The sequence below is a fragment of the Eleutherodactylus coqui genome, chromosome 1 (assembly GCF_035609145.1).
Source record: "Eleutherodactylus coqui strain aEleCoq1 chromosome 1, aEleCoq1.hap1, whole genome shotgun sequence".
NCBI classification, from domain to species: Eukaryota; Metazoa; Chordata; class Amphibia; order Anura; family Eleutherodactylidae; genus Eleutherodactylus; species Eleutherodactylus coqui.
Genome location: NC_089837.1, coordinates 76,419,281 through 76,446,360, shown reverse-complemented (window position 1 = coordinate 76,446,360; position 27,080 = coordinate 76,419,281). Strand labels below are relative to the sequence as shown.

At 43.0% G+C, this 27,080-nt stretch overlaps 1 protein-coding gene across 1 annotated transcript in view; it reads right to left on the bottom strand.

Annotated features, from left to right (window-relative positions):
- MBOAT2 (membrane bound O-acyltransferase domain containing 2) overlaps nucleotides 1–27,080 on the bottom strand; it is a 204,213-nt gene that overhangs the window by 124,603 nt on the left and 52,530 nt on the right. The window contains exon 3 of the mRNA XM_066597492.1: nucleotides 25,260–25,337. Coding sequence (XP_066453589.1) covers nucleotides 25,260–25,337 — 78 coding nt within the window. The remainder of the gene's footprint in view (nucleotides 1–25,259; nucleotides 25,338–27,080) is intronic.

Sequence of the window (27,080 nt, the reverse complement as noted above, 5' to 3'; positions counted from 1 at the left end):
CACCTTTCCTCCAAAACATCACCGACTGTCTGCTGTCTCTAACACTATGTTCCCTCTCTACCTAAAACGAAACCTCTCTAAAACTGACCTGCTGGTATTTCCACCCTCCACTAACCGACCTCCTCCTGACATCTCCATCTCAGTGTGTGGTGCCACCATAACTCCTAGACAACATGCCTGCTGCCTTGAGGTCATATTCGATTCCGATCTCTCATTTAGCCCCTACATCCAATCTCTTGCCCGAACCTGTCATCTGTACCTCAAGAACATCGCAAAAATCCGATCTTTTCTCACGGTGGACACACTAAAAATGCTTACAGTTGCCCTCATCCACTCTTGACTCGATTATTGCAACTCGTTGCTGATTGGCCTCCCCTGCACCAGACTCTACCCACTCCAATCCATCCTGAATGCAGCAGCCAGGCTCATCTTCCTGTCCAGTCGCTACTCAGACGCCTCTGCCCTGTGCCAGTCACTGCACTGGCTGCCCGTTAAATACAGAATTCAATTTAAACTCACTACCTTCATCCACAAAGCTCTCCACAGCGCAGCGCCCCTCCTATATTGCCTCCCTCAACTCAATCCATCACCCAGCCTGGGCTCTCCGCTCTGCTAATGAAACTAGACTGCGCACCCCTCTAATTCGAGCTTCTCATTCCCGCCTCCAAGACTTCTCCAGAGCAGCACCGGTCCTCTGGAACGCACTACCAAAGGCTACCTGGGCAATCCAGTACTCGAAAAACTTCAGGCGTGCTCTAAAAACGCACCTCTTCAGGGAGGCATACTGCATTCCCTAAACAAACTCCTCTGTACTCCGCCTGATAACATGCTCCCTGACCTACTGACTGCAATCCCTGCTAGCCATCATAAACTGCCCTTGCAGTCATAACGATTCTGCCGTCACACGGCTAAAGGTCTGACCATTGTTTATGTGTATAGCATCCCTCCCTGTTCACCTCACCATACCGTGCACATCTCCAGCCCCTTTACATTCTGTATCACCCCATTACTTGTAGTATGTAAGCTTGTTGGAGCAGGACCCTCACCCCTATTGTTTCCATCAACTGATTACTATGTAACCTTGGTTCTGTAATTTTTGTACTTTTGTCTTTCTGTATTCCCCATCTATGTAAGTGCTGCGGAATATTTTGGCGCTATACAAATAAAGATTACTACTATATGTGAAAAAAAAAAGATTTTGGTAATACCCCTTTATACCTCCTGGGCAGCAATGCAAAATTTGTAACAAAACAGCTTCCTCCACAATAGCAATATATTAGTAGTGTTTTCATATAGGCCAGAGGGACTTTTTGGTCACATCAAGGCCTAGAAGCAATTGTAAAGTTTGCACTGGTTTCCTCCCAAACGTTGTGGGTAGTTCTTTGTCTCACTTGCTATTGACAATGATCCAGAAAGTCTATGTGGACCAAAAAAGTTGAAAACACAAAAAATTCATGCCTACACAGCGAGGGTAAACAAAACAGTGGACAAAATACTTAATCAAGAAATAAAATCTGAATCTTGGCACAAGGGCTCAGACAGCAGCTGAAGAGGGCAAGGACAACACCAGATAAGTAAGTTGATTTTGGATGGAAACAAACGCCAACATGACATCGCGTGCAACAGAAAAGAGGATTCGGGGCAGGTCAGAGATAAGAACAATAAATAAAAAGGAACATCATGATAATTTGGCACAACTATAGGCTGAAGCTTGTGATGAAATACAAAACCAGATGGTTATGTCAGAAAACTGTCACATGTTGTCAGAAGAGGCGCCATTGTGCGAAAAAACAAAAACACTAGTGTATTGGTACTGAATTACCATAAGACACTTTAAACCTTGCTGGTACTCAAAACCATCTACTACTATGTGAAGAGATATTTATTCTATCTCATGTCTGTCTGTCTGTCTATCTATCCATCCATCCATCCATCTGTATTCTAGGTATTCAAGATGTTTATACCTATTCATGTTACTTTGGTGGAGTGATTGCTAACTATCGCTAGAACGAGGGTCCTCTTGTTTCTCATCCCACACCAACAGTAGGAGTTGCATGGAGTAGTAGCCAAGTTTAAGTGCTTCTGCTCAATACAACTGTACAGGAAGAGGAGTCCATCTTCTGAGAGAGAGTGCTAACACAAAGCCACATGGAAGCACTTTCAGCTTCCTTGTGGTGAAGATGGAAGAGGAGGAGAGATATCCGGTAGCGATTGAAGTCTGGATGTGAGTGGAGTGAGTCCCAAGATCCTAAGAGAGAGCATCTTCTAATAATTCTGTATATAGACAACCATCATTCAGGTACCAATTCACACCACAAGCTTTGCCTATGCGGCCGTCCAAAGTCAGGATCACCACAAAGAGGTATGCCACTGAGACACACCCACCTGTCTGCCGTGCGGGGTGATATTGTTGTTCCTATAAGTGAATAATTGTTTTGCCGGAGTGTCTGCGGAGTGACTCCTACCCCTCTTTCTCCTCCGGAGTGCTCCCAGTCCAGGAGCGGTGCCGTACAGATAAAACGGACTGTAGGACCATACTCATCCTGTGTATTCTCCCTACCTCTGAGCTCTAGTCTACTTGCACTTAAAAGAATTGTACCTGCATTTCTTTGAATATTTGTTTGCCAAAGTTATTTCTTCAAGTAAAGATTTTTCCGGGCCCTAACCATTCCTGGGGACCCGAGGTACAATACACAAGTCTCTGTGTTTATTCTCTGTTGTATAGTATACTAGTGTGTGGGAATGGTGGCGTCATGAGTGATAACTACTACTATTCTCCTCATCCCGTTTATTGGCATGCCCTATACTTGGGGTGTCGAAGGTGACCTTCAATCCTGTAATCGCCTTGGCTACGTGTCATCCCTCTAGGAACAGAGCCTGGTAAGTGTTATCGTGACAAGCCAACACTTTCCCCTCCCAGATCTTCACGTTAGTCGAGTGTCCAGGGTACCCCTCTGGGGTGTTGCAGTGACCATTCTAAAATGGACATACCTGTCCCAGGTTCCCTTTAAAGTGATATACAGGTGACAACCATTTATACCCAGGGGCGTAACTATAGAGGATGCAGGGATGCGGTTGCACCTGGGCCCAGGAGCCTTAGGGGGCCCATAAGGCCTCTCTTCTCCCTATAGGGAACCTAGTACTATGAGTAAAGCATTATAGTTGGGGGCCCTGTTACAAGTTTTGTATCGGGGCCCAGGAGCTTCAAGTTACGCCTCTGTTTATACCATATCCTTAGGACATGAGGTCTCCCTCAGAGAAACAGCAATTTGAAAATAAAAAGCATTGTAACAAAAGAGAGACTAAATGGGTCAAAGTTTTGTGAGTCATCCTGTCATCTTTACAGAGATAGATTTCACTCTTTTATACTTCCCTGTACTATATATCCTTGATATAAAGATATAATAAAAGGTAATGTAGGTATAAGAACGTCTAGACACCATAACATATGAGCATTAGACTGGTGCATTATATATTATCACTACTTGAGATGATGAAAGTTGTACCGCAGCTCAAGCGCAGCTGCCATGCAGGAAAGACACTGAAGTGTGTTCCATGCTGGGGCATCTATAGAGCGGACACAATAAAATGTGAGATTTAGACAAATGCCAAATGTCTTAAGTACAATCCTGCATTCAGCAGGAAGACAATACTCTGCTGTGATGCATATAGTACAAAACTTCACCATTCAATCTGCATTGTGTGACATTATTTCTACAAGACAACATATATAACGGAGATTCTTTTCAGTATTGTTTCACAGTCAATGGTAAGTAGTGGGAGGTATTAAAGGGGGTAAGGTATTTTATATAGAATTACATCAGAGTCATATTAGAGATAACATTCTTCATATGCCCATAGATGAACAGGTTTCCTCATCACTTTCAGTGATTGCGCTGCAGTTCTCCAGATCGTTGGATTTTACAATCAGCCATAGCTAATAGGAGTTCTGAGTGAGGGGTCAGCCTTAGTTTGACACTTACTACCCCCTACCTCTTGATTGCCTACCAGATGTGTGTTAGGGCTCCTTCCCACGGACGGATTTCCACCGCGTTGCCCGCAGCTATTAGGTTCTATTGAACCTAATAGCTCAATGCTCACGGTGCGGAATTCCATCGCGGAATTCCGCACCGTGAAATCACCCGACCTCACCCGCGGCATGTTCTATTTGCCGCGGGTGTACGCGCAGACGGCTTCCATTGCAGTCAAGGACCGTTACGTCCTTGGTCGTTAAGGGGTGAAGTAATATTGGATACAACTTGATCTCAATCTCTCTCTGATGGATTGCCTCAAGACTCCGTGTTGGGACTTGTGCTCTTCTCCATTTATACCTTTGGTCTGGGACAGCTCATAGAATCTCATGGCTTTCAGTATCGCCTTTACACTGATGACACTTTAATCTACCTCTTTGACCCAAATGTTACCTCTCTTCTATCCAGAAACCCAGAGTGTCCATCGGCTGCATCCTTCTCTTTCTCTTCTTGTTTTTTTTTTTAAACTCAACACGAAGAAAACTCATTTTATCATAATTTCTGATCTTACTCAAGCCTCCCCCAGACCTATCAATCATAGTCAATGACTCTATATTTCCCTAGTCCAACAAGTATGCTGTCTTGGTGTAATATTTGACTAGGTCCTGGCTTTAAATTGTACATAAAAGCCCTTGTCACCTCCTGCCATCTCTAACTCAAAAATATCTCTCAGATACTAATTTTCTGCAACCTTGAGTCAACAAAAAATGAAAATGTGTGCCCTCATCATCTCTCACCTAGACTACTGCAGCATACATCTCAGTAGCCTCTTATCCAACACACTTAGGACCTTTGAGATGAGCCGTGAGTGACATCATCGCTAGCTCATTCGCTGCCTGTTTAGACCGGCAAATACATCATTGGCTCATTCAAATGAGAATCATTCAGTCCTTGTATAAGCGAATGAGAGGGACTGAAGGAGTGCTGTTTAAACCGAATGATAAGCGAATGAACTGATGATGACTTTTATGCCTACATAAAATGAATGAATGAAAAGCAAATGATTCTCATTCATCGTACAGTCATTGGCTTGCATTCAGATCGAGCGATTATTGCCTTTGCTCATTTGAATGATTTTTTTGAACCATAATCGCACCCCTCCAATCCACCTTCAACTCTGCTGCCCGGTTAATCCACCCCACCCCCACCCGCTACTTCTCCTCTGCTTTTTTCCCTTGCCAATTCTTTCACAGGTATTGAAAACCGATTAAAACAATTTTCTATATTTACATTGTACAATTTATATTTCTATGCACAAATCTATCTAGCAAATGTTTTGTTGGTGACCTCAAAAGTTCTAGTTCTGCTCAACAATTGATTTTGCTGCACCAGCCATAAAGAATGTTACCACAAATGTGAAATACAAGAAAGACGGTCACTTCTGAGAAGTGCTCTTAATTAATATATACTATGGACCAGACAACGTATTACATACATTATGCCTGACTTAGTCCAATCTTATAACCTCAGAATCATTACCTTGCAGAGACTTACAGTAACTGAGAATTGTACCCGTGCTTTTCCATTTCAAGAACCGATCCTACATATGTTCACATCACAAATGCAAGGCAGATATCCACTAAGTAAATGCTCAAGGGACATTTAAGAAATCTAAACTCATTTTTCTACAGGTGTGTACAAATAAATAAATATATATATATATACACACACACACACACACACATATACACTCTATATCTGTGATATCTGAAGTAGGCAAAGCAACTGGCCCAAAGTTTTGTTGGAGGGCAAACATTAGGCCCCTCTGTTCTGGGTGACCAAACCCAGAACCATAAAAGGGGTCCTTTTCTACCTTCCCATGGGGTGTCCTCTTTTCTATGTACTCTACTGGGCTCTGGTTTTGCTTTCTGAACAATTAATATGGATATTGTTCAGGTTGACATTGTCTGACTCTAGGCAATTCTTGGAGACCACCTTGAGGGACCTCAAAGTATCTCATCAGTGTGTACTCAGAAAGCCTAGCTACATACCTGTGTAATGCCACAGAGTGCACATTACGTATCCTTTGGGCCAAAATGTTCATCCCAGTCTTCACTGGGGTGGTGATCATGACTAGAGGAACATCTGTGAGAAATCCCAGTTTCAGTATATTCATGAATGGTAATATTTAGGCCCATAATTGGTGGACAAGGGAGAGGTTGGCATATTGTACTTCACAGCTACAAACCACATACTGTGCAAATAGTAACCAGAAGATGATAGAATTGGGCCAAATGAGACCATTTGGATGGAAAATACATTATCGTACTGTGATAGGGACAGACAGTCCTGTCTTCTTTCTTTATATCACCGCTTGATACATGATAGTTGAGAGGAAAAGGACCGGTTAGAGCGTCATATGTTCGTCAGGTGTTGATGGCTGAGCAAATATTGTCGTCCAGGATTACCGAGTCTGAGTATTTGCTGTTCTCGGATGATTTCACTGATTGCTGCATTGAAGAAAGATTATTGCTATATTTGGGATCTGTAAGATCTGGATGTCTTATCGCTACATCACTGCTACTAACGCACATCAAACTGCAGCCGTAAGTCTATAAATGACACTGATGGGACATAGTCATGCTTTTTTTATAGTAAAGACTGACAGCAGAAAAAGTGCACAGAGCCCATCAGTCTGACCTTATACTATTTCCTTTTTTATTTTTCCTCCTAGGATAGACATAGAGCTGCAATCAAAATTATTCGAACTCCACTACAAATTAGGTTTACTTGCCAAGTTTATAAACTTTCGATTTAAATAGCTCAACACAACTAAGGCCTCATGTCCACGGGGAAAAGAATTAAAATCCGCAGCGGATTTTAACTCTTCTCCCGCACACGGATCCGCACCCCATAGGGATGCATTGACCACCCGCTGGTAGATAAATACCCGCGGATGGTCAATAAAAGGGAAAAAAAAATATGGGGCATGAAAAAAATGGACATGCTCCATTTAGGTGCGGGTCTCCTAAAATAAGAATAAACTTATGTGCCGAGCACATCCGCCGGCCGAAGAAAGAAGATCCGGCCGCGAAGAAGAGAAGATCTGCCCGGTCCGCTGCGGGTAAGTTTATTCTTATTTTCAGCCCTCATGTCCGCGGGGCAGGAGGGACGCGCTACGGATTCTCCATGGAGAATCCGTAGCGGGCCTGATTTTCCCCGTGGACATGAGGCCTAAGGGCTTGTTAACATCCGTTTTCCTACTCTCTTCGGAAGTGAGCAGCGCCAAATAGCCCCCCATTGTCAGTTGTCAATACTGTCTGTTCGATTTCCAGCAAGCAGTCCGATAAATTGCCAAAATTTACAGTACAAAAACTGCGCTATTTCATCTTGTTTTCTAGCGAAAATCGGCAATGGAAGTTCAAAATGGAACCTCTGATGCTGATGTGAGTGAGTCCTACTGTAATAGAACAAGTAGTTTCTCCAATTCTAATGGCTACTGCAGTCTCAGAATTATTCAACAAGCGTCTTTAGTATTTAGTAGAGCACCTTTTGCCATTATGACCAGCTGCAAACATGATGCATAGTCAGACAGCAGCTTCCGACAGAGTTGCAGAAAAATTTGTGGCATCCAGTTGAGTAATAATCTTGGGTTTACGTGCTGCAACAGTCGTCTTCAATCTCACCAAGGATTTTCTATAGGGTTCGTGTCAGGCGAGTCCAGAATCTTCCATGACTTCTTCTGAAGCCAAGCCTTGGTGGACATGGCTAATAGTCATTCCCATTGCACAGAACACAGACACCCTATTCGTGTGCTGTACATTTGCATGTGATATATGCATGTAAGAATCACACGAAAACAGGAACAGGTGAAAAATCACCCATGTAAATGGACCTATTGCAAAAAATGGATTTGATTTTAATGCAGGTCTTGGCTTTTGGGTCAGTAGAGACATATATCTTGCAGTTATGTTGTGAAGACTTTTAGCGTTTACTGTAGAAATGGAAACCTCAGTGCATGCTGCCACCAAATCTTGGTACAGGTCTTTTGCAGTCATTCAAGGGTTTTGATCACCTGCCTCTGGTGGCAGCCGGTGGTAACTTCCTCTTTCTGCTATGTCCAGGTAGTGTAGCCTGTGTGCCTTTAACTTTGAACTTGTGAACTATGCTGTTAACTGTATCTCTAAGAGCATTGGGCGCTCCTGCTGTCTTTTGCATCCTTTTCTCGTTTGTGCAAAGCAATGATGTCTTCTTTTATAGTTTTGGACCACTTTCTGCCATACTTCTAATGAGGAATCAAATGTCACAGTCAACAAAGCTCTCAGTTCAAGTATTTGATGTGTTATATCTCGAGCACATCTAATGTTACTAAAGGCCCATTTACACCAGCGATGAGCGCTACAAAAAAAAAACCGCTAATCGGCGATTGTTTTATTGATAATCGGTGCATGTAAATGTGTGCCTATCGTCCGCTTTGCGTGCACTGCTGGCTGATCATTATATTCAGTTCAACCTAAAAATCGTCCTTCAGTTTTATCAGTAGTTCTCCACAGCGGAGTGCTGATAGCATTGTTTCCCCATGGAGAACAAAGGATCTGAGCGCAGATAAGAGCCTTGGGCTATTAACTGCATTCAGGGAAGGCTTCATTTGCACATCTAATTGGTATTTAAGTAGCTGAGTAGCTATTTAAATACCAATAATCACATACCAATTATTTATGCAAAATGATCGCTCAGAGCTGTCACTCAAACTGTCCTTTGAGCGATCATTTGCCCGTGTAAACCAGCCTTAATCAAGCCCTTAAATAGTTACATCAGGTGTGTTTGAGATAACACCTGATTTGCAAATGTGTGCTCCTATGAGGAATTCTATTCAGAGGTTGAATAATTATTCGATTAAGTAGTCATTAAAAGTTGCACTTTGTGTTGAATTTAGATATAAAGGTTTCCATCATGTCCCCCCTTTCCTCCTGTAACATATATAAAGGTTTCCATCATGTTCCCCCTCTCCCTCCTCTCCTCCTGTAACATATATAAAAGTTTCCATCATGTCCTCCTCTCCCTTCTCACCTCCTGTAACATATATAAAGGTTTCCATCATGTCCTCCTCTCCCTTCTCTTCTCTTGTAACATATATAAAGGTTTCCATCATGTCCTCCTCTCTATTCTCTCCACCTGTAACATATATAAAGGTTTCCATCATGTCCCCCCTCTCCCTTCTCTTCTCTTGTAACATATATAAAGGTTTCCATCATGTCTCCCTCTTCCTTCTCTCCTCCTGTAACATATATAGAGATTACCATCATATCCCCATCTCCCTTCTTTCCTCCTGTAACATATATAAAGGTTTCCATCATGTCCTCCTCTCCCTTCTTTCCTCCAGGCCATACAAATTAAGTTATTTAAATCTTTAAATAAGTGTTGAGCCTTTTCTATTTCATGCTTAGGACCTTCCACCATTTTGTGGCCCATCTTTAGGCTCGTTCTATTTTATGTCTTGTTGTAGGCAAGTTCTCCAGAACCTATTCTTTACAGATGACAAATGAGCTAGACAAAAATCTAAGTTTTTCTTATTATGGAAAAACTCATACACCCCTCTAAGGGTAAAAACAGAGTGATGACCATCATGGACCTCATATTGTGCCTGCATGGAATTGCCATCTTTAGTTTATTAGGTCTGGTACTTTAGGTAGACCTGTGCTATGGCGTACTTGGCTGAGATTAAAGGAGATGTCCCGCGCCGAAACGGTTTTTTTTTTTTTTAAACCCCCCCCCCCGTTCGGCGCGAGACAACCCCGATGCAGGGGTTAAAAAAACCACCCGCACAGCGCTTACCTGAATCCCGGCGGTCCGGTGACTTCAATACTTACCGCTGAAGATGGCCGCCGGGATCCTCCGTCTTCGTGGACCGCAGCTCTTCTGTGCGGTCCACTGCCGATTCCAGCCTCCTGATTGGCTGGAATCGGCACGTGACGGGGCGGAGCTACACGGAGCCGGCATTCTACACCAGCGGCCCCATAGAAGACTGCAGAAGACCCGGACTGCGCAAGCGCGGCTAATTTGGCCATCGGAGGGCGAAAATTAGTCGGCTCCATGGGAACGAGGACGCCAGCAACGGAGCAGGTAAGTATAAAACTTTTTATAACTTCTGTATGGCTCATAATTAATGCACAATGTACATTACAAAGTGCATTATTATGGCCATACAGAAGTGTATAGACCCACTTGCTGCCGCGGGACAACCCCTTTAATGGCGAACAAATCATATATGCAGCTGCACAGGGGCCCTGTACACATGTCAGCGTACCATTGTTATAAGTATTTGTAAGGGAATGCATAAATTGGGCTTAATTGAACGTCTGCTTAGGAAAATACTGCCAAATTACAGCTCAGAATGAAGCCTCTGATGAACATCACTGCACAGACATTCAAGGACACATGCTGCCCATTGACACCCATTACAAAAAATGTAAACTGCGCATTGTATATTTTTGGCTCAATGCCTCTGTATTGAATAGTGCAGCTGACTATGCCATTCCATATAGCTAAAAAAAAAAAGCATGTTGACTCATACCACAATACGTATGCAAAGAGGACAGTGTTTTGGCATAGATCGGGTCAATAGGGCCTTATCGATAAGTTTGGCGATGTGAAGTCTAGTTCCTATGCAAGCTATAGGGGGTGTAGAGGTAACAGTCATTATCAGGCCCTGGTGTCTAAGGAAGCCCAAAGGCCACATAAAAAGACACCAGTCGTATAAATGGCCCATGATGGGTGAGGTGCTTTGTTACAGATTTTGCACTAGGGGCCAAGTGCTTTAAATTACACTTATGTTCCCATGGCTTACATAGGGTTTGCAGCTCACCAAATAGATTGCTGAGGGTCTTGCTAGAGAGCAATGCTGGTAATGATATGCTATTTGGCTATAAGGGAGTGTTTAGCACAAGGCTTCTTGCTCTCCATGTCCGTTTCTGGCATAGATACTACACTATCTTAATCTGCTCAGGGTTGTCGGATATGCTCTCTAAGGTTGAAATGGAAAAAAAAGGGATGCTGAACGCTGTGTTCAGATCATTGGCATGAATATTCAGACTTTTTTAACCAATGCAGTTAGCACCTATGTGAATTTTATGCCCAGTTGATAGCTTAATGAAGGTAATAAAGAGATACAATACAGTTATGGCACTTTGCCTCTTGGCTTGGCATGCTGTCAGGTAGTACTCCAGAGGCAGCAGTCTGCGCCAGCGGATCCTTTGCCAATAAGATGACAGTGCAAGAACTTTGGATACCCATGTCATAGCCGAATAGTGTCAAACTATTTATACGGTACAAAGGGCTCTTATTCCCAGTGTGGTCGGTATTTATTACTCCCAGGGCTTGTGTTCAAATATCTATATATAGAAGTATAGTGGCAAAGATAATACAAGAGAAGGAAAAGACATGATAGCATGGTCTTGCAAAAACAGCAACATATCCCTTAAAGCTACAGGGCACCAAAGTCTAACGGGGCCCCCAACAGCAGGAATGGACCCCCTGTGCCACAGACTAATTTAACTTTGGGCTGCTCTAAGAGGCCCCAGGTCTTCACTCTTTAACCTCTTTTTTAGATTAACCTAGCCATTGCTGCTGGGAACCGCCAAGTAGTTTTCCCAGAAGTTGGATCAGTACAGAGGTAGCTGACCAAGACGGTAAGAGGGTAGCAAAGCATGGTACTAAAGGGATAGGCAAGGCCATAGTCAAAATAATAGGCCAAAGTCAGGACAGGAGAAACTCATGAAACATGGAGAAACAGGCAGATGATTAGAGCAATCAGGCAAATTGTAGTCAAGAATTAGGTCGAGATCAGGACAAGTAGAATTTGGAAATGCTGGGTACACAGGCAAGGATCAGATCCAAGATTCAAGCAGATACAGAACACCTTCATTAGAATCATTAGGAATCTTATTGCTCAGGTGTCTTCTAGGTGTGGGAAGCCTCCTAAGATAACCTTGAAAGCAACTTGATCCTTGCCCACACTGGATCCTTATGGGTTGAGCACATAGGCATGCCATACTGGCTGAAGAAACAACCAAGAGCACACTGCAGAATATGCCACACAGAAGAGTAGGAGGATGCCTGTCAGGAATTGAACGTTCCAGGATTTGAACCCTGATCTTCTCCATTGTAACTTTCAGCTTTGACCATCATGCTATCCAGCCATGTTTAGCTATGTGCATCCTGGGATTAAAAATTGACTCTACCTGCTCTGTGGCCAATCACAGTAGTTGTTGCTCTACTTACACTGTCAACCTTGGAATTCCTGTGCCTGAGTATTCAGGCTTGCTTACTTCATTGTGCTCACCACTATTTTGCTCTCCAACTCTGTGTACCGAACTCTGCTTGTATGTGACTGTGGCTGATCTCCAGTCCCTGTGTACCAAACTTTGCTTATATCTGACTATGGTTGTCTCTACCATTGGATTTCACATCGGAATCCCAACATTGTTACAATGCTGACAGATGCAACCAGCAGGAGGTGAGGAGAGGAACTGCTTGCCATGTCCAGCGGCCATAACGATCACTGACAGTGCTGGTGCCTAAGTATGGGGGAGAAGAGCAATTGGGCCCCCTCATGCACAATGGCTCAGGTGCAACCAGAATTTGTCTACCCCCTATAGTTTCAGCCCTTGCTAAGATGTTTGGTTCTTCATTGCGTTATTCATATAAATTAGATAAAAATGCTCATTTTGCAATACTTCCCAGTGTGCAACTACATTACAAGTAATTCATAAAGCTAAAATTACCCATAATCTATCATGTGCTCGGAGACTAGATGGCAGAACATGTGCTAGTACAACACGTCATAACACAGTCTTTGCTTATTCAGCTCTAATCTGCACTTGCTTAGTGATTTTGAAATAAGATTTGGTCTTCTGCTCGCATCCCGAACGACTGATGGTGATTTATCTATGTTTCTACTGCTGCTGATTAGACAAAAATAAAAAGTCTAGTTCATTTTACTGTTAAAGTCAGGAATCTGCATCTGAACAAGGGATTAGGGAAGATAAAATGTATCTGTTCTGACTTCTTATATAATCTTATTAACAAAACTATGGTAAAGCAGAACGGCTGACAATCCATAGATTGGAAGATATGTCCATGCACATAATAGTGAGGGCTCCTTCAAGCGTTTAAAAACCCTTGTACAAAAAAAAATTAAGCGCTTTTGACGCCATCATTGAAAAATACCGGGAAAAAAAGCCATGTTCTGTCTTGAAACATGGCAAAATCACCCCCCCCGCCCCAAAAAAAAAAACTAAAAAAAAAAAAACACCCAAATATTGTAAATGTAGAATTTTGTAGACTCTAAAAGGATATCTGGCTAAAGTGATTTTAAAAAAAAGTGAAAAAAGCCAAAGAAAATGCCAGTAAAGTGAAACCAACCTAGCACAATGCACAGTAATGCATCAGCTCTGTGTAAGAAACCACCTAAAATACTACATACTCTATTAGGGAATTCTGAGTTAATAGATATAAGATCCCTTGTTCAAGGCTCTCATTCATTTGTCCAAACAGCATATCTCCTTTTGGAGGATCCAACATGTTGGTGCCCTTAAAGGACAATCCATTGATTTCAATTGACACCATGTTATTCTTCATTTCCCCTCTGGAGGCACTACAGGGAAAATTAATACCTGCTGCTAGATTTCCGTAGAGATCACAGCTGATTGCTGGGGACATCCTGTTATCAGAATATTGTTGGAACACTTTTTTAATGAAAGCAGGCAGCACCACTAAATATGGAGAGTAAATAACTAGAATATACCTGCCATTAGTGTGTGGTTAGTGGGGTGAATGCCACAACCTCTTCAAATTTTGCCAGACACAGAAATTCCTGATGTATGCAGTTCTGCCCAATTCAATCAGTAAGATTAAAGGGTTTGTCACTAGAGATGAGCGAACGTACTCGGTTCGGGTGTTTTTGCACTCGAGCACCGCTTTTTCCGAGTAACTGACTACTCGGACGAAAAGATTCGGGGGGCGCCGGCGGGGGTGAGCGGGGGGTTGCAGAGGGGAGTGGGGGGGGGGAGAGAATGAGAGAGCTCCCCCCTGTTCCCCACTGCTACCCCCCGCTCCACCACACTGCCCCCCAAATCTTTTCGTCCGAGTAGTCAGTTACTCGGAAAAAGCGGTGCTCGAGTGCAAAAACACCCGAACCGAGTACGCTCGCTCATCTCTAGTTGTCACACTTCTAGCTGTTTTACTGCAGGAGGCAGACAGCTCTGTACATTGCGCAGTGGCACAGGTTAGAACTGCAGGCTGAGTCCCTTTTACGTCAATAAGACTCAGCCTGCAGTGCCAATCCAAGCCACTGTACAGTGTACGAAGCTGTCCTTTAAGGCCAGATTCACATGAGGGTACATGTATTTGCGCCTGCATGAGCGATTTTTAGACGTGATTATTAGATGCTTTGCGTCCGCTTTTTTTTTTTTTTTAAACGTAAAAAAGCATTATGATGAGTTTTGCACCCCTCCTGGTTCTGCACACTTTTTTTTTTTAAGTTGTCATGCTTAGATGTGATAAAACATATCGCAGTCACATCAAACTAGCACAATCTGTTATTTTTAATGCATCCACGGACTTGAATGGCTGATTTTTCTTCCCCCCACGAAAATCGCAACAAAATAGCACATGCTGCAATTTTTTTGCTCAGTCTTAGTTTTTTGTTTTTCCCTGCTTGAGTTGAGATAGATTAATTTGTGCTTATCACACAGAGTTGTATATAATGCGATCCCTTAATATTTTAATGGAATAGATAGGATGTTGCTTAGAAATGCCATCAGTGTATTAACGTGGGGGTTGGCTGCTGGGACACTTCAGTGTGCCTGGTATTATAGCTTAAGATAATGCAAGAAGTTTGTTTTGCCTGCAGTCCAAAAAAAAAACACATGTAACACCGCCTGCTGGTACCACGATGCCCTGTGCCGTATAACAAACTCAGCTCTGCTGCAGCTGCACACGATATCACCACGCTGCCGGATGTAATTATTTCCGCCAGTCTTGTCATCTGTTTAATATAAGAATATGATCTGCAGACATAACAACCCTACTGTATAAATATGAAGTCCTGCGCTCGCAGTTTCCGGAGCAGCTCCGGTTTTGCATAGTTAAGCAGCGGACTGTTTAGTATGCGTCACACCGGGGTCCGACCGATTTGTTTTATGTTTATCTCCACTGTCTGAAAAACGCATTTAAATAAAATCCTGCTGTAACCAACTCCCTGGTGGTGTCTGAAGCGTCAGGGAAGTGAACTTAATTCTATTTCCATTAAAGACAGCTTTGATAAACGTGTAATCCACCAGAAACAACACTTTAGTTTATTGTGGCTTTTGATAGAGGAGTACACCGAGCCCCCGGGGGATGGAATTTTATTATGGAGGCTCTACATTGTGTTCCATAAACCTCTATCATACGGCATGGCCAGAAGCTGCCTTCCATCAATGGAAGGATGACACAGGTGTTCCTCTACACCATCCTCATCTAGACTCGCCCCTACTGCCTACTATATGTATAGTGCTGACATAGTCAGGGCGTTGTACAAAAAGTGCGCTCATGTCCCATTATCTAGCTTCCTGATCTTAAGAGGTTCATCCGGTTTGGACAACCCCAAGGGGTTTCCCAAATGTAATCTGGTCGAAAGTGGTCATGACTAGTGTTCAATCAATAAGTCATTGCACAGCGACCACTGAAGTCAATGGGTTACGAATGTAATGCAGGCACAAGCTGGGTTCTCCCGAGGGATAGCAACTTTTTGTAGCTCTTTGCACCCTTGTGCATAAAAGGGGACCTCTGCTATTACATCCATAAGAAGAGGCGCTATTTCTTGGTGGCACCACCATATTGAGTACATAGCAGACTATTGACATTTTTAAAGAGTTTTCCATGACCAAACTATTTATTAACTAAGGGATAAGTTATAAAGAGTTGATTAGTGGGGGTCTGCCACTGGGGGTCTCCAAAGATTAGCTGATTGAAGTGACATTAGCGCTCAGGTAAGCACTGCCGATGCTTTAGTCCAGAACCGTCATAGCGTTGTACATTGTATAGTGGCTGTGCCTGGTATAGCACTTCAATAGCATTAACTTGAATGGGAATGGGCTGCTATCAGGACAGGTGACCGATAAACGTGATTTCATAGGCCTCAGAAGAGGCTGTGCTGCTCACCCAAGTGTCGTGACCTCTTCAATGAACTGATCAGCAGGGATTCTGAGTGGTGGACCCACACTAATCACCTATTGATGACCTATCCTGAGGATAGGAGGTCAATAGTTTGGTCCTGGAAAACCCCTTTAAATCTATATATTTCCAACACCTCCCTCAATGGCATCCTAGTTAGTTGCCTAATCTTATCCAAGCTCTTTGTTGCCTAAAGCAGAAAACCTTTTCAAAGCACTCACAAATTTATTAGAAACCAACTATCAGTACTGTATGTCTGTGAAGGATGATAGGCAACACAAGAAGAACAGATAGGCTCCATGAAGATGATTTACTAGTCTTATATGAAACCTATTAGAGTCATTCCATAACGACAACCAACCACCAAAGCAGCATCTAGCCCACCCCAAATAAGGAAAAAAACAAGCAAATGTTGCATTATTACTCTCATGTAAATTACTACTCTATCACTAGTACTCCCCTGTAGTGGAGTTTTTCCAAGCCTCTTGGCTATAATCTCAGTATCAATATCAGTAACTTCTTACACCAGGTGCCCTTGCTGAGCTAGCTATCTTGTATCGCTGACAAAACCTACTATGGGGGCATGATATATTTAAGCCCATTTTTTGCAATTTTTCCCTTCTGTGTAAATGACTTTCTAACATACAATTCACCATATACCTCGTACAATAAAATTCATTTTATGAAATAATTTTTTTCTGATGTCTTTGAAGCTTGACAAACAGAAGAAAACAAGGTCCTGATGCCAATGGAGTTCAATGCTTTTGATGATTTCCTGGTTTTCACAACAGGCTGAACATGAAGTACATTTGTAAACTGTTTTTAAAAATACGTTTTCTATCTACACAATAGTGGATGTGATAGTAAGGCTCGCTTCCATTGTATTTTACACTGATGGGGTTTGACAACCAGAAATAAGAAATGTCAAAGCAATTAAAGGGATTCCCTGGGACTATATAAATATGATGAAATATCAGAGCACCAAACATAGAATTTAGATTAGGATTTTAGACTATTTAAAGCAATATATCTCATGAAGACAAGCTTTTACTAAATGGAAGTCAGAATGGCAATCGGTTGCTATTGATCCGTCATGGCCGCTGTTAGCCACATGCCGCCTGAACTGTCACACATGGCATCGGCCATGAGATTGCAAAGGGAGCACAAGGCAAATTTAGACTGGGGCAATCAACCCCCTTAGTCTGCCCAGGTAAATGATCGTTTTTCTCTGTGCCGCAGAATTTTGCGACGCTGCATGAATCATCCTCCTCCTGGCTCTGGCTCCTCTCCTGTGATGTTCCGAGGCACTGTTGTCAGCCCATCGGCGTCCTCGTGACACAATCACTTAGTTCTGCCTCTGCATTAAGATTATGAATTTGCTTCGGGGGCTAAATTTATGTTATGAGCTAAGTTATGGTATTATATCTGTGTAAGGAGGTTGGTTCACACTGAGCTTGTTTCTAGTGCTGTATTTAAGTATTAAGCTTGGTTCTGGGGCTGTATTAATGTTATGAGCTTGGTTATGGTATTGTATCTGTGTAAGAAGGTTGGTTCATACTAAGCTTGCTTCTAGTGCTATGTAGTGAGCTTGGTTTTAGGGCTGTATTTGTTATGAGCTTGGTCCTGGGGCTGTATTTATTAATGAACTGAGCTTGATTATGGTATTGTATTTCTGTACTGAGGTTGGTTTATACTGAGCTTGGTTCTGGGGCTGTATTTATGAACTGAGCTTGGTTGTGGGGCTGTATTTATACTATAAACTTAGTTCTGTGGTCTGTACTTATATTATGAACTGATACCTATTATATGTTATGGGGCTGATACCTATGTACTGAGCATGGATCTGGTGCTGTATTTATTGCTTGAGCTGTTCTGGTATGCAGCTATCTTGCCACTTTCTGCAAATGCAGAATACCTACAGACTGCCTATCATTGTAATATATATCATTTTTTCTTATGGGAGAGTTAAATAATTCTTCACATGATGGCATCTAGCCTATGGCCAGCAATGGATCTGGCTTCTATAAGCTAACCAGTGGCAATGCTGTAATAACCAATCGGAGATGCTTCTGGCCAGACATTTCTGAGCCACTAGAGGGAAAGAGGAAGAGGGCAAGGACCCTGTAAATAATCTGCTGTAGTAGGGGCGACCAAAATGTCAGTGGCCAATAACTTGAGTCATACCAAAACTCATGATTTGCAGGAGAAAAGCTGGAGATGGAAGGAGTGAATGAGCCAACTTTGGTTACTAGCAGGGGCGTAACTATAGAGGGTGCAGGGGATGTGGTTGCACCCGGGCCCAGGAGCCTTAGGGTGCCCATAAGGCTTCTCTTCTCCATATAGGGAGCCCAGTACAATGAATAAAGCATTATAGTTGGAGGCCCTGTTACAGGTTTTGCATTGGGGCCCAGAAGCTTCCAGTTATGCCTCTGTGCAGCATGGTTTAGGTATGGGTACGGGTACAGATACCAATAGAGGGCGGGCCCAGCTCACCTTTTGCATCAGGGCCCCTGAGCCTTTACTTACTCCCCTGGTTACTAGCGTGTGCTAAGTTATGTTGCCATGTCTTCCTATACTTGGCTTTCTATGTGCTTTTCTTTTGCAGGAGGCATTCAGAGGAAAATATCTGTTTTGAAACTGCATATTCCTCCTGTCGCTGTTAAATTGAAGTCATGCACTGGTAACAAATGCCGGATTATCGGGTTTTATAGGATTACCAGAAGCTGAATTAAAAGAATATCACTGAATAAATTATGTTTCATTTTGCAGAATGAACCCCAACGGAAACACCATTCCTGAAAGGGAATCTGTCAGCTGAAACACGCTGTCCAATCTGCACTGCGGGCAGGATGTTATAGAGCGGGAGGAGCTGAGCAGATTGATATATAGTTTTATGGGGAAACATTCAGTAGAACTTGTATTTTATTCATTTATATCTCTGCACATTCAGAGCTGAACAGTCCAATGGGCGGAGCTACCAGTGATTGACAGCTATATGTGACTGACTGTATATGCGGGGGTAACTGTCAATCACTGATAGGACCGCCCATTGGACTGTTCAGCTCTGAATGTGCAGAGATATAAATTAATATAATGACAAGTTACACGGAATCTTTCTCCATAAAACGATATATCAATCTGATCAGCTTCTCCTGCTCTACAACAGGATGCCTGCAGTTTGGACAGTATGTTCCAGCTGACATTCTTTCTTTAAGTCATCATGATAGGAGGTATTTTTACTTACATCTAGATATTGTATTATTACCCGGGTGACTGCTACTTGGTGACTGCATTTGGGTCTTTGAGGCTAAGTAAAGGCTATAGTTTAACAGCAGAGATGTCCCCTTCTTGTACTGCCGGCTCATTACTCCCCATCTCTCTCCACTTCTCTACACAGCAATTCATCCTTTAGGTAATGATAATTATCATGCAATAAAATATAGATGAATTGCGGCAATTGCCAATTTCCAATTTTCATGGAACCGCTCACCGTAAAAAAGTAAAACCATTTACACGTGAACCACGAGAAAGATCGATTGTGACAGGATTACATTATCAGGAGCAAAGGAAATTGAAGTCCATTTCAGATATATCCGGATACAAAAATAACTGTTTGCACACACAAACTTCCATCTGTTAGTATGTGCGTCTCTACAGATCTGTATTGTTCAACATACATACATTTATTATGTGAACCCCTCTAATAAGTGGGTTTGGCTGTTGCAGCCTGACCTATTGGTTCATAAAATCAAGCATATAGCAATCTACGAAGTAAACATGATCAGAATGGGTTGCGTTGAAATGTTCACTGACTTAAAGGGGTTGTCCAGTTTCTAATTTAATGGCAGGTACACATATGTGAAAATAAGAAATACGGCAGTACTTAATTGTCCTTGGCCCTGGTGATCTAGCGTTGCAGCCATATGATTGTCAAAGTCTCTGTTGACAACAGATGTCAGGTGACTGCTCACCATTCAGAACTCCTGGCATCATGGCACCCAGGATGTGAGTGCTGATGCCAGGAGAATGGGCGTTGACAGTGACTGGCAAGCAGTGGTCACCTGACTTCCACTGTCAATATAGACAAGGACAAGCATGGGGGGGCCCAGTGTGGTTGGACCCATCCACCTTGCTACTGGATTTACTGATCAAACATCTTTGCAATGAAATGCAATTGGAGAAGTATTTCTTTATCCACAATATTTCCATATTTCCACAGGATAAAAGATAACTTGTTGTTCGGTGGCGGTCTGACTGCTGGAACCCTCATCAATCCTGAGATATCATTCCCTGCCCTTTCTTAAGTTTTGACAGTTGTGGCAACACATGTGGACCTCTGCTCCATTCATTTCAATAGGAATGCTGTAGATTGCCGAGTGCTTGAACTTGGCGGTCTCATTGAAGTGAATGGAATGGCAGAGAGTATGCATGGCCACCACTGCCATAACTTAACATCGACATCGGAGGTGAAATCCTGAGATGGACAACCACTTAGAAGGAGCTTGCCAGGGAAATACTATTGACTAACTATCCTTGGGATAGGTCATCAATAGTTGATCGGCTGGGGTCCACCGCTCGGGACAGCAACCAATCTACTGACCTGGTGTCCACCGTTCGTTCCACAACACACAGAAGTACGGTGTGGAAGCTGCTGCTCCAACCCCTGTGTCATGGCTGCCACTTGTAACTCCAGGTTTAGTTGATTTTAATGAGAGCTGTGCCTACAATTACAACCGCTGGCCATATACAAAATGAGTGGAGCAGCAGCTTCCACTCCATACCCCAGTGGTCTAGTGGCAATGACAGCGGGTGCACAATCAACTAATCGGCTGGGGTCCCAATAAACTATTGATGACCAATCCCGAGGATAGGTCATCAATAGTATTTCCCGGGAAAACCCCTTTAAAACCCCAAAAGTCTAGTATAGGTTTTAATAGCAACAAAAGAGGAATCAAATTTCCCTTAATGCCCATTATTTTTGATATGTCATGTTCAAGAAACAAGTACAAGTGTGACGTCCGACTCCTCAGTGTCCATATTCTTTTGATTATTTATAGATTGTGGTAATTTCTATATAGATGGCGCTGAAGAGTGGTCTCTACATAAAGACTTGGTTCCCAGCACTGGAACAATCGGTCACAAACCAGTTTCTTAGTACCTCTCTTTTGCAGCTTCAGGCTGGGCCCCGATACTTTTTCAAAAAGAGTCTTGTGCCTTTTAATACATTTGTTGTAAGAACGCCGGCTCAAAAGTTTACATATACAGTTTATGTATGAAATGCCGGTCTAAGTAAACGTGCTCCAATGTCTTTTCCTGTGGAGGATGTGAAAATTCAAAGGACTGGTAACTAACTTACCAACGTCCGCAGTAATTCACCCTGAAGCTTTTTACTATTTCGTTTTACAATCTCATGTCCAACTAGATGTTCTCTAATTTTTTTTTATTACATGAAGTTACGGATATGCAAGACTGCCATATTTTATCATAACTACCCGAACCGTATGTGTTTTAATTAGTGAATTGATTATGTTCCTTTTATTTGATCACTTCACTTAACTGTGAATGTTTTCCTTCTTTTTGTCCCCCCTGTGTTTTTTCACTCCCTACTTCTCCTTTCCTCTTATCTGGATAGGCAGTACTTCTGTGTTTCCTTCACTCCTGACCCTATTAAAGTCATTAGGCTTTATATATTCCACCTAGGAATAGCTCTACCTACACCCATTGTCCAAAAAACAATCAAGCACCTAGAAGTAGTTGATGTTTTGCTGCAAAACTCAACATGCAGTTACATCTCCCCCATATAAAAGGGCTCTCAGAGACTCCTTGTGTGTAGTGACCTCTCTTCCCACTTGTGTAGAGCATGTTGACCACTAGACGCCTCTATGAGATTTTGCCCAGTTAACAGAGTTTAAGAGTGGGTGTATTATTGGAATTCAAGAAGTTGGGTGGTCATATCAACAAATTGTCCACCTCCTGGACTGTTTTGACTAGCCTGTTAGGAGGTGTTGGAACCAGAAGATGCGTGAGGGCACACAAGGCAAACAGGACAGGATGGACTCGACAGACCACCAGTAGAGAGGACCATTTGATCGTCTGACAAGCAGGAGCAGCTCTAACTGTTTTGTGGTCCATCATCCAGAGACAGGTGGCACCATTTCAAGGAGCTTGGCTGAGGGACATTTGGTCTCACAACATCCATTACATGTACTGCCTTTGACAGCCAATCACTGTCGCCTCTATTTGCAGTGGTGTTGTGAACAAGAAAACTGGACTGCCACAGAGTGGAACCAGGTTGTTTTCAGTAATGAATCCAAATTTAGTTTGGGCCCTGATGACGGCCGTGTTCGTGTCTGGAGACCTAGGGGGGAGCGCCTCAATCCTGCCTTTGCTGTGGAGCGGCACACTGCCCTCTGCTGGTGTGATAGTCTGAGGGACCATCACGTATGTCAGTCAGTCACCCCTAGTAGTGGTGTGAGGGACAATGACAGCTCAGCAATATGTTCAGGACATCTTGCAGCCACAAGTGTTCCTCTCATGGCTGGGCTTCCAAGAAACATTTTCCAGCAATATAATGCTCAGCCGCACACACAAGGGGGTCACAGGAATGTCTCTTGTCACACTACCGTTGCCCAACCAGTCACCAGATTTATTGCCAATAGAACATGTATGGGACCATATGGGTTGTCAACTTCGACAGCCTATGAATTTGCACAATATAGAGGTTCAGTTACAGCAAATGCAGACTGATATGCCACAGGATACCATACAGAACCTGTATGCCTCCATGCCCGCCCATATCACCCTACCTCCAAGCTAGAGGCAGTAAAACAGGGTAGCAGAGCCTCCCTTCAAGGGTCCAGGTTTCTGAAATGAATTATCCATTTTTCTGATATTGTAATCACTTACTTATATCAACATTACAATCACACATAGAAAGTTTCATTCAATTGTGAGTTGACAACCCTTTTAAAGTCTTGAAAGTTTACCATTCATGTATAGTTCAAAAACTTTTATTAAAAAAAATGTAGATTATTTTAAAATTTTCATGAAAAATTCAAGATGTTTTATAAAAATTAAAAAAAAATCTGCTAATCCACAGCAAACAATATGTTAGCTGGTAAGCCTTGGCAGGGATATTCTCTTACCTGGAAGGTGAATAATTACTTTTCTGCTGTAAGGTCCTTAACAAACAGGTTAAACGTTCACTGGGCTTCAGGTAGACTGTTAAGTAATGAGGTGAAATAAAGAACCGTACAGATCTCTAATGGGCCTTGTCATGCTGCTTAATGAAGTGTAGGAAATGGGGCATGCAAGTTTGGCAGATTTGCCAGTCATGGGTAGTTGCAGCTGACAGCAAGCAGTGAATAATCCTTCCGGATGAAGCTCCGCACTGGAATTGTTGACAATGGATACAGTCTTATAAACAGATCACATTACTACAAGGATATCAAGCTCATTTATAAGTCAGGTTAACATGTTTATGTTACTTATACCGCTTTCTGGTTTATTCAGATGAGCACATGGAGCCAACCAGCATGTGCCAACCTGCCAAAGCAACTTACCAGTATGAGTTCGGAGCAGTGGTCTAGGATATAAACCATAGTGCAAATGGAAGCAATGGTACACAATGGTCCGAAATGCTTGCTATAGTCAATGTTTTTCTTGTGCACCATATATCATTAAAATATGCACCTTTTTCTATAACATAATCGACCATTTTCGCCAAGTCCAGCCATCACAGGTTCATACTAACACGGGATTACCCTGCCTAAAACCGTGAGTTTGCACTGACGAGGGTGGCCCCACTTCCAGAACCTGCAGGCTACCTAGACTGTTCCTATATAGTAAAGGGGGTGACAACTGACAGATGTAATTAACAGTAGTCACAACAGTACTAGAAAGCAGATGTAATAACACCAAGATAACAATATTAAGACCAGGGACTTAAAGGGGTTGTCCCGCGGCAGCAAGTGGGTCTATACACTTCTGTATGGCCATATTAATGCACTTTGTAATGTACATTGTGCATTAATTATGAGCCATACAGAAGTTATAAAAAGTTTTATACTTACCTGCTCCGTTGCTGGCGTCCTCGTCTCCATGATGCCGACTAATTTTCGGCCTCCGATGGCCAAATTAGCCGCGCTTGCGCAGTCCGGGTCTTCTGTAGTCTTCTATGGAGCCGCTCGTGCCAGAGAGCGGCTCCGTGTAGCTCCGCCCCGTCACGTGCCGATTCCAGCCAATCAGGAGGCTGGAATCGGCAGTGGACCGCACAGAAGAGCTGCGGTCCACGAAGGCAGAGGATCCCGGCGGCCATCTTCAGCAGGTGAGTATGAAGACGCCGGACCGCCGGGATTCAGGTAAGCGCTGTGCGGGTGGTTTTTTTAACCCCTGCATCGGGGTTGTCTCGCGCCGAACGGGGGGGGGGGGTTAAAAAAAAAAAAAACCGTTTCGGCGCGGGACATCTCCTTTAACTGTCAAAGTTAAAACCAGAAGGATATGGACCAAACCGGAACTTCCACCTTACAGAGGAGTAAGCGGTGCCCTTCAAGAGGAGGGGCCAACAAATATACTACAGTAATGGTTGATTGATAAGCTGGGGGGAACAACCTGCTCATTGACCAATCAAACCCCAAAGCAGCAGAAGGTTGTTTACACGGATGTCAGGGCACGTGTGCCGACACCACTGTCACATGGTTCACGCTGACGTTGTGTTGTCACTCCAGACCAGCTTTCGGGTTGCGGCCACCTTAAATATTACATTGTATAGTGGTTAGCCCTATAGATAGTGATTGGAATACACATGTATAATCACCGCTCCGGGTCAAATGGGAAACTCAGGACCCCCGCTTTCGTGAACAGTGTTGGTCCTAGAGGTGGAATCCCCAGTACTCAGACACTTATCAGGTGGCGTACAAGCGTATAGATTGGATATTCACACACTGAGAAGTGAGAAAGTAAACTGCTCTTGTACTGGTAGAATCACGTGCTCGTTGAGTCGGTCAAGCATTGTATACTATAGATAATCCAGTAAACCAATGCAAAACGTAAGCAAACATCTGAATATCTTACTTGTGCATATGTTCCACGCCTACCACGGTCATGATGAGATAGGAGATACCGCTTTGCACAATAAAATGTAAGGCATACCTAAGAAGATTAAAGACATGAGGTTACTGGCAATGCAAGGTGGATTTATAAACATATCGACAATTCTCCAGTATACGACGAGCTCTGTTCGCTCTGAAGGAAAAAAGACATTACCATTTTGGACAAACAGCGCTCGTCCTACTTCAAACAGCTATCAGCGATGTTGACATGCTTTTGGTGTCATTTAAACCCAAGGTTCTTGGCTTTAAAAGTGCACCAAAGGCATGTCATAAGCACTTAAAGCGGCCTTTTGCCCCTGGAGAAACAAAAATGCCCACACTAGCTTCTCTGACTACCTGATGTATTCTGTATCTTAGTATGTATCATTACTCTAAGACACTACACCTGCTTTGATTGACCTGTGCTGTCCACCTGGGCAGTGCTGACCAGTCAGAGCAGCATGTAGTGTTGTAGACTACTCATGCATTCTATGCACAGTGTTCATCAGGTAGTAAGAGAACCGGTTTGGCCATCTCTAGGCCTGGAGGATCACTTTAAAGAACTGGAGCTACAATCACTTGAAGTGGGGTCAGGAATATTGAATTTACAGCTGTCAGTTTTCAGTCAGTGTGCAGAGAATAAAGCAGCATAGAATATTTGCAATTCTTCTGTCCCAAGGGAGGTTATATGAATTTTTGTTCATGTTATCACCCTCCCATCAATGACAGGGAATATCTGCTCTCTTATTGTCACATGTAGGATCTTTTTTTTCCCAGAAAAGAGGTGAAAATATAAAGACTTGCTCATCTACACCACTTAACCCTGCAGATGCTGCAGTCATTGCTGACAACAGCATCTAAATGTTCTTAACCCCTTCCCACTCCACGACGTACATTTACGTCCTGGAGCGCTGTGGTATGCATGAAGAGGGCGTCAGCTGCTTATTACAGCTGACACCCGCGGGAAATAGCCGCAATCGGCCGTGTGGCCGAGTGCGGCTATTAACCCTTTAAATGCCGTTGTCAATTCTGACAGCGGCATTTAAATTCCCTGAACGATGTATGGAGGTCCCGTACGCCCCCCCCCCCCCGCGCGCGCGGCGAGATCAGGGGAGCCGTGCAGGTGTCATGGCAGCCGGGGGCCTTCTGAAAGAGACTGCCTATCAAGCCATCCATGTGGGGTGGCTTGATAGGCTGCCTGTCAGAATGCAGTATGACATAATGCTACAGCATTACGTCATACTGCAGGAGCGATCAAATCATCGCATGTTGTAGTCCCCCAGGGGGACTTGAATGTAAAGTTAAAAAAAAGGGCAATAAAGTTTTTTTAATTGCAAAAAAAAAGTAATAAAAGTTGAAATCACCCTCCTTTTGCCATATCTATAATTTAAAAAATCTAAATAATAAAATAAAAATACATATTTGGTATCGCCGCGTCCGTAAAAGTCTGATCAATCAAAGTAGCACATTATTTATTCCGCACAGTGAACGTCATCCGAAAGAGAAAAAAAAACAACGCCAGAAATGCACTTTTTCAGTCACCCTGTCTCCCAGAAAAAACGCAATAAAAAGCGATCAAAAAGTCGTATGTATTTCAAATTGGTACGGAACGGAAACTACAGGACATCCCGCAAAAAATGAGCCGTCGCTCAACTGCGTCGATGGAAAAATAAAAACGGTATTGCGCGCACAAAATGACGGCAGAAAATAATTGAAAAAAATTAAATGTTTTTGAAAAAGAAACAGTAGTACAGTAAATAAAAAAACCTACACAAGTTCAGTATTGTAGCAATCGTACCGTACC